This window comes from Elephas maximus, chromosome 26, assembly GCF_024166365.1.
Source record: "Elephas maximus indicus isolate mEleMax1 chromosome 26, mEleMax1 primary haplotype, whole genome shotgun sequence".
NCBI lineage: Eukaryota > Metazoa > Chordata > Mammalia > Proboscidea > Elephantidae > Elephas > Elephas maximus.
The window spans coordinates 45,329,115-45,341,934 of record NC_064844.1 but is presented as its reverse complement, the minus strand read 5'-3'; the positions used below and the strand labels follow the sequence as shown (position 1 = coordinate 45,341,934).

At 46.6% G+C, this 12,820-nt stretch overlaps 1 protein-coding gene across 2 annotated transcripts in view; it reads right to left on the bottom strand.

Annotated features, from left to right (window-relative positions):
* RYK (receptor like tyrosine kinase) overlaps positions 1 to 9,274 on the bottom strand; it is a 162,873-nt gene extending 153,599 nt beyond the window's left edge. For both annotated transcript variants that reach the window (XM_049870598.1, XM_049870599.1), the window contains exon 1: positions 8,827 to 9,274. In XM_049870598.1, coding sequence (XP_049726555.1) covers positions 8,827 to 9,049 — 223 coding nt within the window. In that variant the 5' untranslated portion in view covers positions 9,050 to 9,274. The remainder of the gene's footprint in view (positions 1 to 8,826) is intronic.
* Positions 9,275 to 12,820: the final 3,546 nt, after the last annotated feature.

Below are 12,820 nucleotides of genomic sequence, written 5' to 3'. Positions count from 1 at the left end.
GGTGATTGGAATGTGAAAGTTGTAAACAAGGAAGAAGGATGGGTAGTTGGAAAAATGGCCTTGGTGACAGAAACAATGCCGGAGATCGAATGATAGAATTTGGCAAGACCAACGACCTCTCCAATGCAAATACCTTTTTTCACCAAAATAAACAGCAACTATCTATACACATGGACCTCACCAGATGGAACACACAGGAATCAAATCCACTACATCTGTGGAAAGAAACAATGGAAAAGCTCAATATCATCACTCAGAACAGTGCCGGGGCCAACAACGGAGCAGACCACCAATTGCTCATATACAAGTTCAAGCTGAAACTGAAGAAAATCAGAGCAAGTCCATGACAGCCAAAATACGATCCTGAGTACATCCCACCCGAATTTAGAGACCATCTCAAGAATAGATTTGATGCGTTGAACACTAAGGACTGAAGATCGGATGAGTTGTTCAAGGACATCATACATGAAGAAAGCCAAGAGGTCACTGAAAAGACAGGAAAGAAATAAAAGACCAAGATGGATGTCAGGGAAGACTCTGAAACTTGCTCTCTAACATCGAGAGCTAAAGCAAAAAGAAAAAACGATGAAGTAAAAGAACTGAACAGTAGATTTCGAGCGGGGGCTCAAGAAGACAAGTATCATAATGACATGTGTAAAGAGCTGGAGATAGAGGTCCAAGAGGGAAGAACACGCGCAGCGATACTCAAGCTGAAAGAACTGAGGAAAAAGTTCAAGCCTCAAATTGCAATAGTGAAGGATTCTACGGGGAAAATATTAAACGACGCAGGAAGCATCGAAAGAAGATGGAAGGGATACAGAGTCATTATACCAAAAAGAATTTGTCAATGTTCAACCATTTCAAGAGGTAGCATATGATCTGGAACCCACAGTACTGAAGGAAGAAGTCCAAGCTGCACTGAAGACACTGGGGAAAAACAAGGCTCCAGGAACTGACAAAATATCAACTGAGAAGTTTCAACAAACGGATGCAGCGCTGGAGGTGCTCACTCGTCTATGCCAAGAAATATGGAAGGCAGCTTCCTGGCCAACTGACTGGAAGAGATCCATATTTATGCCTATTCCCAAGAAAGGTGATCCAAAGAATGCGGAAATTATCAAACAATATCATTAATATCATGCAAGCAAAATTTTGCTGAAGATCATTCAAAAGCAGCTGCAGCAGTATATCAAAAGAGAACTGCCAGAAATTCAGGCCAGTTTCAGAAGAGGACGTGGAACCAGGGATATCACTGCTGATGTCAGATGGATCCTGGCCGAAAGCAGAGAATACCAGAAGGATGTTTACCTGTGTGGATCGTAACAAATTATGGATACCATTGTGAAGAATGGAAATTCCAGAACACTTAATTGTGCTCATGAGAAACCTGTACATAGATCAAGAGGCAGTTGCTTGGGCAGAACAAAGGATACTGATCGGTTTAAAGTCAGGGAAGGTGTGCATCAGGGTTGTATCCTTTTACCATACCTATTCAATCCGTAAGCTGAGCAAATAATCGGAGAAGCTGGACTACATGAAGAAGAACAGGGCATCAGGATTGGTGGAAGACTCATTAACAACTTGCGTTATGCAGACGACACAACCTTGCTTGCTGAAAGTGAAGAGGGCTTGAAGTGCTTACTGATGAAGATCAAAGACCACAGCCTTTAGTATGGATTACACCACAACATAAAGAAAACAAACATCCTCACAACTGGATGAATAAGCAACATCATGATATGGAAAAGAGATTGGCATTGTCAACAATTTCATTTTACTTGTTGATCCACAAACAACACCCCTGGAAGCAGCAGTCAAGAAATCAAAAGATGCACTGCACTGGGCAAATCTGCTGCAAAGGTCAGTGCCTGATCTCTAAAATCTATGTGATACTGCAAAAACTCAACTACAAAAAGACAAATAACCCGATTAAAAAATGGGCAAAAGATATGAAGAGACACCTCACTAAAGAAGACATTTGGGTAGCTAACAGATAACCCACCCACTGCCGTCGAGTCGATTCCGACTCATAGCGACCCTATAGGACAGGGTAGAACTGCCCCATAGAGCTTCCAAGGAGCGCCTGGCAGATTCAAACTGCCAACCTCTTGGTTAGCAGCCATAGCACTTAACCGCTACACCACGAGGGTTTCCAGCTAACAGATATATAAGAAATGTTCACGATCATTAGCCATTAGAGAAATGCAGATCAAAACTACAATGAGATTTCATCTCACTCCAACAACACTGGCATTAATCCAAAAAACACAAAATAATAAATGTTGGAGAGGCTGTGGAGAGACTGGAACACTTATACACTGCTGGTGGGAATGTCAAATGATACGACCGCTTTGGAAATCGATTTGGCGCTTCCTTAAAAAGCTAGAAATAGAACTACCATCCAAAACCAAAAACCAAATCCAGTGCCGTCAAGTTGATTCCGACTCTTAGCGACCCTACAGGACAGAGTAGAACTGCCCCACAGAGCTTCCAAGGAACACCTGGTAGATTCAAACTGCCGACCCTTTGGTTAGCAGCCGTTGCACTTAACCACTACACCACCAGGGTTTCCCAGAACTACCATACGATTGAGCAATCCCACTCCTTGGAAAATATCCTAGAGAAATAAGAGCCTTTACACAAACAGATAGATGCACACCAATGGTTACTGCAGCACTGTTTACAATAGCAAAAAGATGGAAGCAACCAAGGTGCCCATCAACAGATGAATAGATAAATAAATTATGGTATAGTCACACAATGGAATACTACGCATCAATAAAGAACAATGAGGAATCTGTGAAACATTTCATAAATGGAGGAACCTGGAAGGCATTATGCTAAGTGAAATTAGTCGGTTGCAAAGGGACAAATATTGTATAAGACCACTATTGTAAGAACTTGAGAAACAATTTAAACTCAGAAAAAAACATTCTTTTGTGGTTACAAGAGGGGGGAGGGTGGGAGTGAGGGTGGAAGGGGGCATTCGCTAATTAGATAGTAGATACGAACTACTTTAGGTGAAGGGAAAGACAGCACACAATACAGGCGAAGTCAGCACAATTGGACTAAACCAAAAGCAAAGAAGTTTCCTGAATAAACTGAATGCTTCAAAGACCGGTGTAGCAGGGAAAGGGGTCTGGGGACCATGCTTTCAGGGGACATCTAAGTCAACTGGCATAATAAAATCTATTAAGAAAACATTCTGCACCCCGCTTTGAAGAGTGGCGTCTAGGGTCTTAAACGCTAGCAAGCAGCCATCTAAGATGCATCAATTGGTCTCAACTTACCTGGAGCAAAGGAGAATGAAGAACACCAAGGACACAAGGCAATTACAAGCCCAAGAGACAGAAAGGACCATATGAACCAGAGACTACATCATCCTGAGACCGGAAGAACTAGATAGCGCCCGGCTACAACCGATGACTGCCCTGACAGGGAACACAACAGAGAAGCCCTGAGGGAGCAGGAAAGCAGTGGGATGCAGACCCCAAATTCTCAAAAAAGGCCAGACTTAATGGTCTGACTAAGACTGGAAGGACCCCGATGGTCATGGGCCCAGACCTTCTGTTGGCCCAGGACAGGAACCATTCCCGAAGCCAACTCTTCAGACATGGACTGGACTGGACAATGGGTTGGAGAGGGATGCTGGTAAGGAGTGAGCTTCTTGGATCAGGTGGACACTTCAGACTATGTCTGCATCTCCTGCCTGGAGGGGAGATGAGAGGGTAGAGGGGGTTAGAAGCTGGTGATATGGACACAAAAAGAGAGAGTAGAGGGAGAGAGCAGGCTGTGTCACTAGGGGACGAGTAATTGGGGGTGTGTAGCAAGGTGTATATGGGTTTTTGTGTGAGAGACTGACTTGATTTGTAAACTTTCACTTAAAGCACAATAAAAATTATTTAAACAAAAAAAATCTGCTGCAAAGGACCTCTTTAAAGTGTCGAAAAGCAAACATGTTACCTTGAAGACTAAGGTGGGCCTGACCCAAGCCATGGTATTTTCAATCGAATCATATGCATACGAAAGCTGGACAATGAATAAGGAAGACTAAAGAAGAACTGACGCCTTTGAATTGTGGCATTGGCAAAGAATATTGAATATACCATGGACTGCCAAAAAAATGAACAAATCTGTCTTGGAAGAAGTACAACCAGGATGCTCCTTAAAAGCAAGGACGGCAAGACTACATCTTACATACTTTGGACATGTTGTCAGGAGGGATCAGTCCCCGGAGAAGGACATCATGCTTGGTAAAGTACAGGGTCAGCGGAAAAAAGGAAGACCCTCAATGTGGTGGATTGACACAGTGGCTGCAACAATGGGCTCAGGCATAAGGGTGGTGCAGGACTGGGCAGTGTTTCATTCTGTTGTGCACAGGGTCACTCTCAGTCCGAACTGACTCAACAGCATCTAACAACAACAACACTGAGTCAACCCAGACTCATGCCAACCCCATGCACAACAGGATCATCCCATTGTACTCTACAGGGTTTTCACTGGCTGATTTTTTGGCAGTAGATCACCAGGCCTTTCTTCCTAGTCTATCTTAGTCTGGAAGCTCCTCTGAAGGCTGTTCAGGATCACTGCAACACACAAGCGTCCACTGGCAGACGACTGGTGGTTGTGTCTGAGGTGCATCAGTTGAGAACTGAATCCAGGTTACCCATGTGATAAGGGAGAATTCGATCGCTAAACTACCACTGCCCACCGAAAGGGTCCTAAGCTTCAAATGAACTAACAAAAACGAATCAGAACAGCTTTGGATTTTTCATCAGAAACCCTTAAAGCCAGAAAACAGTGTGAAAACGTCATCAAAATTGTGAGAAAAAATTATTTTCAACTTAATATTCTAAATCCAGCCAAACCATCTGTAGAGTCTGAGAATAGGATAGATACCTTCAGACATGCAAGACCTTAATAATTTATCTACCATTCCACTCCTTCTTAGGAAGCTACCGAGGACATAGTTCAGCAAAATGAAGAAGCAAACCAAGAAAACGGAAGATAGGAGATCAGGAAACAATCTCCGAGACAGGAGAAAAATGACATAAATTTCGGAAAAAATAACGCTACTGTCCAGGTTAGGGCAAAAGGATGGGAGGGAGGCTCCAGTGGGGAGTCTCCATGAGGAAACCAAGTGGAACTGACAGATAATTTGATCTGTTTGAGCACCTGGAAAAAAATATGGAAAGAGAGTTATAACACATCTATCTGTTGGACTACTGAGAGAATATAGCCGTAAATGCATGGAAAACTAAAAAAAAAAAAAACTTAAAGGTAATTATTTACTCTGGGAAAAAGAGAAAATATACAGGAAAGGTAACCTAACCATAGGTTACTGTCTAATTCAGAAGTGAACAATAAATATGTACATAACAATATAAACATCGCCTGTGTTACCAAAAATTGACATGTAACTATACACGGGAGAAACGGGTACAAGTTCAATTATTTTACTAGGAAGTCAAATGATTACATTGATTTAGAAATATGAAAGTAAAAAAAAAAAAAAAATAGTTGAAACAGTATCTGTCTCTGGAAAGAGCTTGGCAGATAAAAAGGCCAAAGGCAGGAAACTGCTCCTTTTCGTTTCAAGCCTCACAGCACTATTCGGTGTTTTTTTAATACTATGCTTTTTTTTTTTTTATGCTTAAGTATTAATTTGATTAAAACAACAACTTACTATCACGGGCAATCAGCTCACTTTATGAGGCTGTTGCTGTCAATTTCACGTATAAGTTTCTGGCTTGGAATTTCAAATGTGTTTTCTTGTACAAACACTTTAAAATGGTTAGTTTCCCAAACCAGCTTTCAGAAGGCATTTAACCTATGATGGTACAGAAATATGGTACAAAAGTGCTATTTCAAGTGCTCTTTTTCAACACTGTAACAATTTCTGTGGGGAACGGAATTTTGAGAATTCAGGATGTCTGATACACATCTCAGCCCTGTTCACTTGCTCCTGCCCAACCAGGGCCAGCCAAGGAATACTTTAAAGGTAGAACGTACAGGGGAGATGGGAAACGATGGAAGGAGAGAACCCGGATCTAGGAGGAGGGACAGACAGTCAAGAGACGCATCCTTAACAAGTCAAGTCTATCTGCATTAGGGAAAATAATGCTAGAGGTCCCTCATGCCTTAGGGGTGGGAGATGATCCTCTCTCCCCTCCCTCCAACCAGTGGCAACCCTAGAGGGGGGGGTGGGGGTGCAGACCATACCAGGTGACACTGTCAGAGGGGTGACACCAAAATGACTGTCTATAAAATTTTTGTGCAGTGTTTCAGCAGAAATTTATTTTCTATGAAGACATCCCTGTTGGGTAGTTAGTTAGAACAACACAACGAAACCATTTTTTGAAAGCCCAGCTTACATGTATCAATATACCCACAAGGGTAAAACTCTATGCTAATTTACTTTTTGAACTTTCTGATGTGCTCAGCTCAGAGCTGACATTGTTACCCAATTACAACGATGCTTCAAACCATCCGGTTTCGCCTGCGCTCCTGCTCTTCATTGCTGCCAGTGTTTCCATAGTTGCTGATTTTGTCAAATTTTCTGGTGTTTCAGCTACAATATTGTGGTAAACTTTTTTTGTAAACCTATACCAATAACTTTTTTGAGAATGAAGTAGCAATTAAAGGAAAAGAAGGAGTAACATACAGGAATTATGATTTAGGAGTAACAATACAAAAAACATTACTAAGGATTCTGTATGGTCTGGTGCAGAAGGTCAATGGGGGGTGGACACCATGAGTTACTACCACACTGGGTGACGCTAACCAAAGCGAAGCCACTGCTTAGTGAAGCCCTTCCTGGGTATAAACTAGATGGTCATAAATCAAAGGCTTCTTCTGCTAGGAATACCGCTAAGAAAGTCAGTTCTCAGTCTGCCTTTGAATAAGGTAACAGATGTATCATTTCGAGCAATAATTAGCAATTTCTTTCCCACCATGTCATAATCAAACTTCCACATACACAATATTTTCAATTCATTCAATAAAAAGTTGATTGTCATCTATGTCAACACTAAGTTTGACTTCTAAAAAAGATTATGAAATAGGCTACCTTGAGCAAAAACCAAAAACCAAACCCAGTGCCATCGAGTCAATTTCAACTCATAGCAACCCTATAGGACAGAGTAAAACTACTACCTTGAGCAAGTTACTTTAAAGCCTTGCTTTCCTCATCTCTAAAATGGAACGATGAAGCCTGCCCCATTGGGTCACAGAAAAATTAGAGGAAATAACACATGGAAAGCACTCAGGGCCAGGTTCTACTTCGCCATACAGGGTCGCTAGGAGTCAGAATGGAATCCAGGCACACAACACCAACAACACTGCAGGTAATTAGTGTCAGTCCCTATGGGTCCCCTGTGCCCCACCCCCACTCCTGGCTGGAGAGGGAAGAGAAATACATGTAAACAAAGTCACAAATTATATAAGGGCTTTTAACCAAAAGAGCTTTACAAAACCATACATACTACATTTTTTAAAATTATGTGTGATGTGAGGCGATTTATAAGCATTCATTATGTTTCAAGTACTAAGCCAATTTGCAGTTTTAAAATTCAGCTAATAGACTAAAAAGAGAAGAACTGCACGACACTACAAAACACAGCATTCTTCTTTGGTAAAAGAACACAAAGCCATATATGTAAAAATGTCTAAACAGTCTGCTAAAAGCAATTCCATTTCAACATCGGGTCAATCTCAACAGGCCTCGAGAAAGTCCTTTAAGTTAAAAAAAAAAAAAAAAAAAGACTGACATAATGGATACTTAAGAATGATTCCTTTCCCCTCAAACACGCAGATGTACCATTACCTGAACTGAAATAAAGGAATCACGATAATATACAAAAGAAAGAGAATTTCGAGGTATCTGCAATTACCAAAAACTTCCCTTTGGGGGCCATTTCAGTCAGACCTTCCTCTCAGGGGTCATTTCCGGAATCCCCAAAGTCCCAACATGAAGACACCATTATTTTTTAAATCTTTCCCCAAATGACAACGCTAATTACGAAGAACCACCAACCGACCCAAAGGCACGTCTCCTGTCCTTTCAAGGTATTCAAATTAGGCGAATGGCCCCGAAATACCCCAACACATTCAAGACAAAAGTCAGAAAGGTACCGAAGAAGCTAAAAGGTTGGCTACCTATGAATTCACTGTTTACAAACAGGCTTATCCGTCCCAAGATTTAGAGGCTGCCACGAATATTAGGTGTCTTTATAACCTCTCTCCCTTTTTTTTTTAAGTGTGATAACCGGAAAAGTATGAGCACAGTAGCGCGGCCTCTGCTGGGCATCAAAATTACAGTCAAGAGTTGCAAGTTCAGCCTAAAATGTTTTCATCTACCCAAAGCTCAGGGCCCTAGAGTGACACGCACAAGGACGGGTCCACGGAAACCCGCGCGCACGGGGGAAAAGCTGGCTGGGCGCGTGAGTGCGGGGAGTGAAGACGGGCTGGAGAGGCTGCCCGGGGCGCCAAAGGCCTGGATCGGCAGCTCCTCGCGGCAGCCGGGGGCTCCTGGATCGGCAGCTCCTCGCGGCAGCCGGGGGTTCCCCGCGGCGCCAGGCAGCCAGCCGAAGGCGGGAGGACCGCGGCGGAGCCAGGGCGGGAGCCGGGCAGGGCCACACCTCCCCGCCAGCACAGCAGGCCAGGCCGGAGCGCGCGCGACCGGGGCGCAGGCGGCGGGGGCATCGCTCGGCTCCAGGGCGCGCAGGCCGGAAGCAGCGCGGGCCCGCCCCGGCCTGACGCGGCCCGCCCCGCTCCGCCGCCCCGGCCCGACCCGGCCCGCCGCCCCGGCCCGGCCGCCTCACTCACCGATCAGCCGGCGCACCTCGTCCTCGCTCAGGTAGAGGCTCACGCTGGGCCCCGCGGCCGAGGGCGTGAGCGCAGGCGGCCGCGGGGCCGGGGCGGCGGCGGGCGCGGGCAGCAGCGGCAGCAGCGCAAGCAGGAGCAGCAGCGGCGGCGGCGGGGCCCTCAGGCCGCGGGTCCCCGGGAGGCGGCCCCGGCCCGGCGGCCCCAGCCGCGCTGTCCCGCGCATGGCCGCCACCGCCGCCGCCGCGGAGGAGAAGTGTCGGCCACCGGCTGCGCCGCCGCCGCCCACCCCCGGCCCCGAGCCCCTCACCCCTCACAGCCCCGAGCCGGGGGCGGCCGCCCAGCTCATCGCGCCGCCGGCCCGTGGCAGCTGGCCGCCGCTTCAGACCGCCGGAGCGCGCCGCCGCCGCCGCCGCCTCCAGGGCGGCATCGTCCACGGCGGGGCTCTCGTCGCGGGAGCGCGCGCGCGCCGCCGCCGCCCTCGAGAGCGCGCACGCACGCACGCACGGCTCCTCCGGGAGGGCGGAGGCGGTGGGGCCGAGGCAGTGGGGCCTCGCCGGTTGCAGTGCTGTGATGTTAAAGTGCCTTCTGGGGGAAGGGGGTCTCTGGCCGCCCTCTCTAAAAGTGCCCGTCCCCGCCCCACGTTGTCACTGTGGCTTGTGTTTGCTTGTCTATTGTCTCTGCTTTCCTGACAAAGAGTCCAGAAAGGCTGCGGGGTGGACTCCCAACATGCACGGAAGTGCCTGGATGCTACGCTCTGGTTGGAAAAAGGCGTGCTTTTCTGTTTTGTCAGAAAATGAAGACAAATAGAAATCTCCTTTTATCCCACTACTCGGGTATCAACGTTTAACATGTCCGTGTCTTTTCTGATGAATATATGCTATACATTTCCAAAAAGATCTTACTCAGCAAACTTTAGTAACCTTATTTTTACGCGTTACTCATTTTTATTTTTCAGAACCCTTCTGCGTCACTATAATAAACCTGCATCTGGTGGTGTTAACCTGTGCTCCGTGCCTGCCTTCGACGGCCTCCCAATCATCTGAACTTGTGCACGCTTTCTCTATCTGTGTATTTGTGTGTGTCCGTGTCAGTGTGTGCTTGCCATTTTGTGTCTGGGTGTGTATACTAGAGCACATACGTAGAAGTGGTTGTAAATTTTATCATTTATCCTAGGGAGTCCCTGTCCCCAAAAGAGGTTAAGAATCACAGATACACCTAGTCTTTTTTTAAAAGGCGCAGAGAGAGCCAGTGCACTGACTTCACGCCTCATGTTGGATTTATGTGAGATGCTCACCATCGTGGTCAAACTTGCTCCGGGGGCCCTCTTTCCGTGACACTTCCAACTGTTCCTGCCCAGCCAGGGTCACCTTGCCACTGTGGGCAGGCCCCAGCCTGTTCCCAGGCCGCTTGCTCGGCCCGCGCTTAGGTGGCTTAGTTGCTGCGGGGCCAGGCCCGACTCCAGCCGCAGTTGCTCCCCTCATATGGGCGGGCGGTGAGGCCCTAGAAGGCGCTAGGGAATAGTAGGGGGAGAGAAGCCCATAAGCCGGAAGTCCTGGAACTTGATTTTTCTGTTTTAGTGACAGGGATGGATTCGATTTAGAGATAAGTGGCCTCCATTTGTCCAGCTTCAGCCCGGGGACACTGTTCCCATCATCCTACCGGAAAAGGCTGAGGACTGAGAAGCACTCCATTAGAGAGCATTAAAAACCACAAAAGCCAGCAAAAATAACTTCCATTTAGGCAACCACTGCCACCTATGAAGCCAGGGCTCTGTTAGGAAAGGCTTTGGGCTGGGAACATGTTTTGTGAACAGAGTTCTCAATTCTGACAGGAGGCATTTTTTAAAGGATGGCATAGTATTCCCTGGAAACCCTGCTGGTGTAGTGGTTAAGTGCTATGACTGCTAACCAAAGACCGGCAGTTTGAATCCACCGTGCGCTTCTTGGAAACCCTATGGGGCAGTTTTATTTATTTTTTTTTTTATAGGGTCAGTATGAGTTGGAATCGACTTCTCGGTAATGGGTACAGAACTGCCTACACTTTCTAAAATGTTTGCCTTACGTAAGGAAGCGCCTGTTTTTTAGGGGTTCTTTTTTTTTTTTTTTTTACTACTTTCTAATCTCCTTTTGTGAGTGACTTCTTGAGGCAGTCTGTGATGTAAACACAGCACAGAGCTGCCAATTAGTCTTGGGTCCTGGCACTTATTGTGTGGCCTCGGGAAAAATCATCTAAAATCCCTGAGCCTGGGTTTCCTCATTCATAAAAAGGGGGTGTCTCACAGGGCTTTTTACAGGATTTAATCAGAGAGATGTAAGCAAAAGACCTAGCAAGACAATGGGTAGGTGTCACACCCATTGTTATTATTGTTATGATGAATCCCATCCCTTTAATGACCACTTCCTGTGAAAGTTTCATCACCCATTTCCAGCACCCATTACCTCAAAACAGTTCAAACCGGGTGCCCTCAAGGACATCAATCAAGAGTACCTTGCCTGGCCCAGGGCCAGATCTCAATAAACATTCGTGCCTTTCAATGAACAAATGTTTACAGTATGCCTACTGCATACCAGGTATGCTAAGCCCTGGGGACAGCAGTGACCAAGGTGACCCTTGAAGATTTTTATTTAAAATGTTTATTGCATGTTTTCATCAGTGGTATGTAGAAAAAGTCAGTGGCGTTCAAAGTGTGGCTCCAGGGCCAGCAGCATCAGTTTTCACGTAAAGAAATGCAAACTCCTGGACCCCACCCCAGAATTATAGGATTAACAATCTGTGTTGCCACAGGCCCTGCAGGTAGAGGTGGTGAAAATTGTTAACACTCCACTGCTGACCTAAAGGTTAGCAGTTCACACCCCCCCAGCAGTACCACAGAAGAGAGGCCTGCTTCCATTAAGAGTATAGCCAAGAAAACTCTGCGGAGCAATTCCACTCAGTAACACACAGGGTCACCATGAGCTGGAATCGACAACAATGGGTTTTGGTTTGGCAGTTGCTGGCTAATACGGCAGGGTCATCTCTCTCACTACCGTCTCTTCTTTGGGTTATGGGAGCAGCCGGCTCATCGGCTTCTCTGCTTTAGCCCTTACTTCTTCAGTCTTTCTCAACACAGTAGCTAGGGTCATCTTGTTAAACTTCAGTCGATCATATCACACTCTGGCTCTGAGATGTCCAGCGGCTCCCCAATTCATCTAGAATAAAAGCCTAAATCCTTACAAGGTGTCAAGGCAGTTCGACTCTCCCTCTGCTCACTCAGCTCCAGCCACAATGGTTTCCTTGCTGTTCTTCTAACACACCAGACACAACCCTGCTTCAGGGCCTGCACACTAGCTATTTTCTCTGCCTGGAATCCTCTTCCCTCTGACATTTACATGGCTTTATTTCTCACCTCATTCAAATCTATATCCAAATGTTAACTTTTAAGTAGGATCGAAGTCGTAAGCTTCCCAATACTCTAAAAACCCACAGAGAAGGTACTTGTTCCCAGTCTCTTCTTTCCTGTCTCTGCAGGGTGCTTGGTCTCAGACAAAGGCCTCCCCAGAGCCCCAAGCCCATCTCTGGAGAGGGACCCTCCTCCCCCTCTGATCACCAAGGTGTGGGTGGCAGCATTTGAAATTTCCCAAAAAGCCTCAGTGTGAAAATGCCGGGAGACTGCCCTGGGTCTCCTGAGGTTTCCTTGCCTAGGGGAAACGACGGCCACAGTCACCACCACTCTCCACATTCCGCACCGCCCCCCCCCCCCCCGGTTTTGTTTGTCACCGTGGTTGATCTTAAATTTCTGAAGATTCAGAAAATACCATCATTAGAACTTGTCGCTTCACTACTCCCAAAAAATCCCAGCCTTAGGCTTGAGCTGCCACGGGGTGGGTGGCTGGGTGGCTGGGAGGAAGAACTGGGGCCGCAGAGGAACCAAGTGCATCATCCCGGGCAGGGGTGGAGTGGGGTCGAGGATGCCGGGATAACGGAGATGACAGGGTGACCCAAGTGTGGAGTCTGG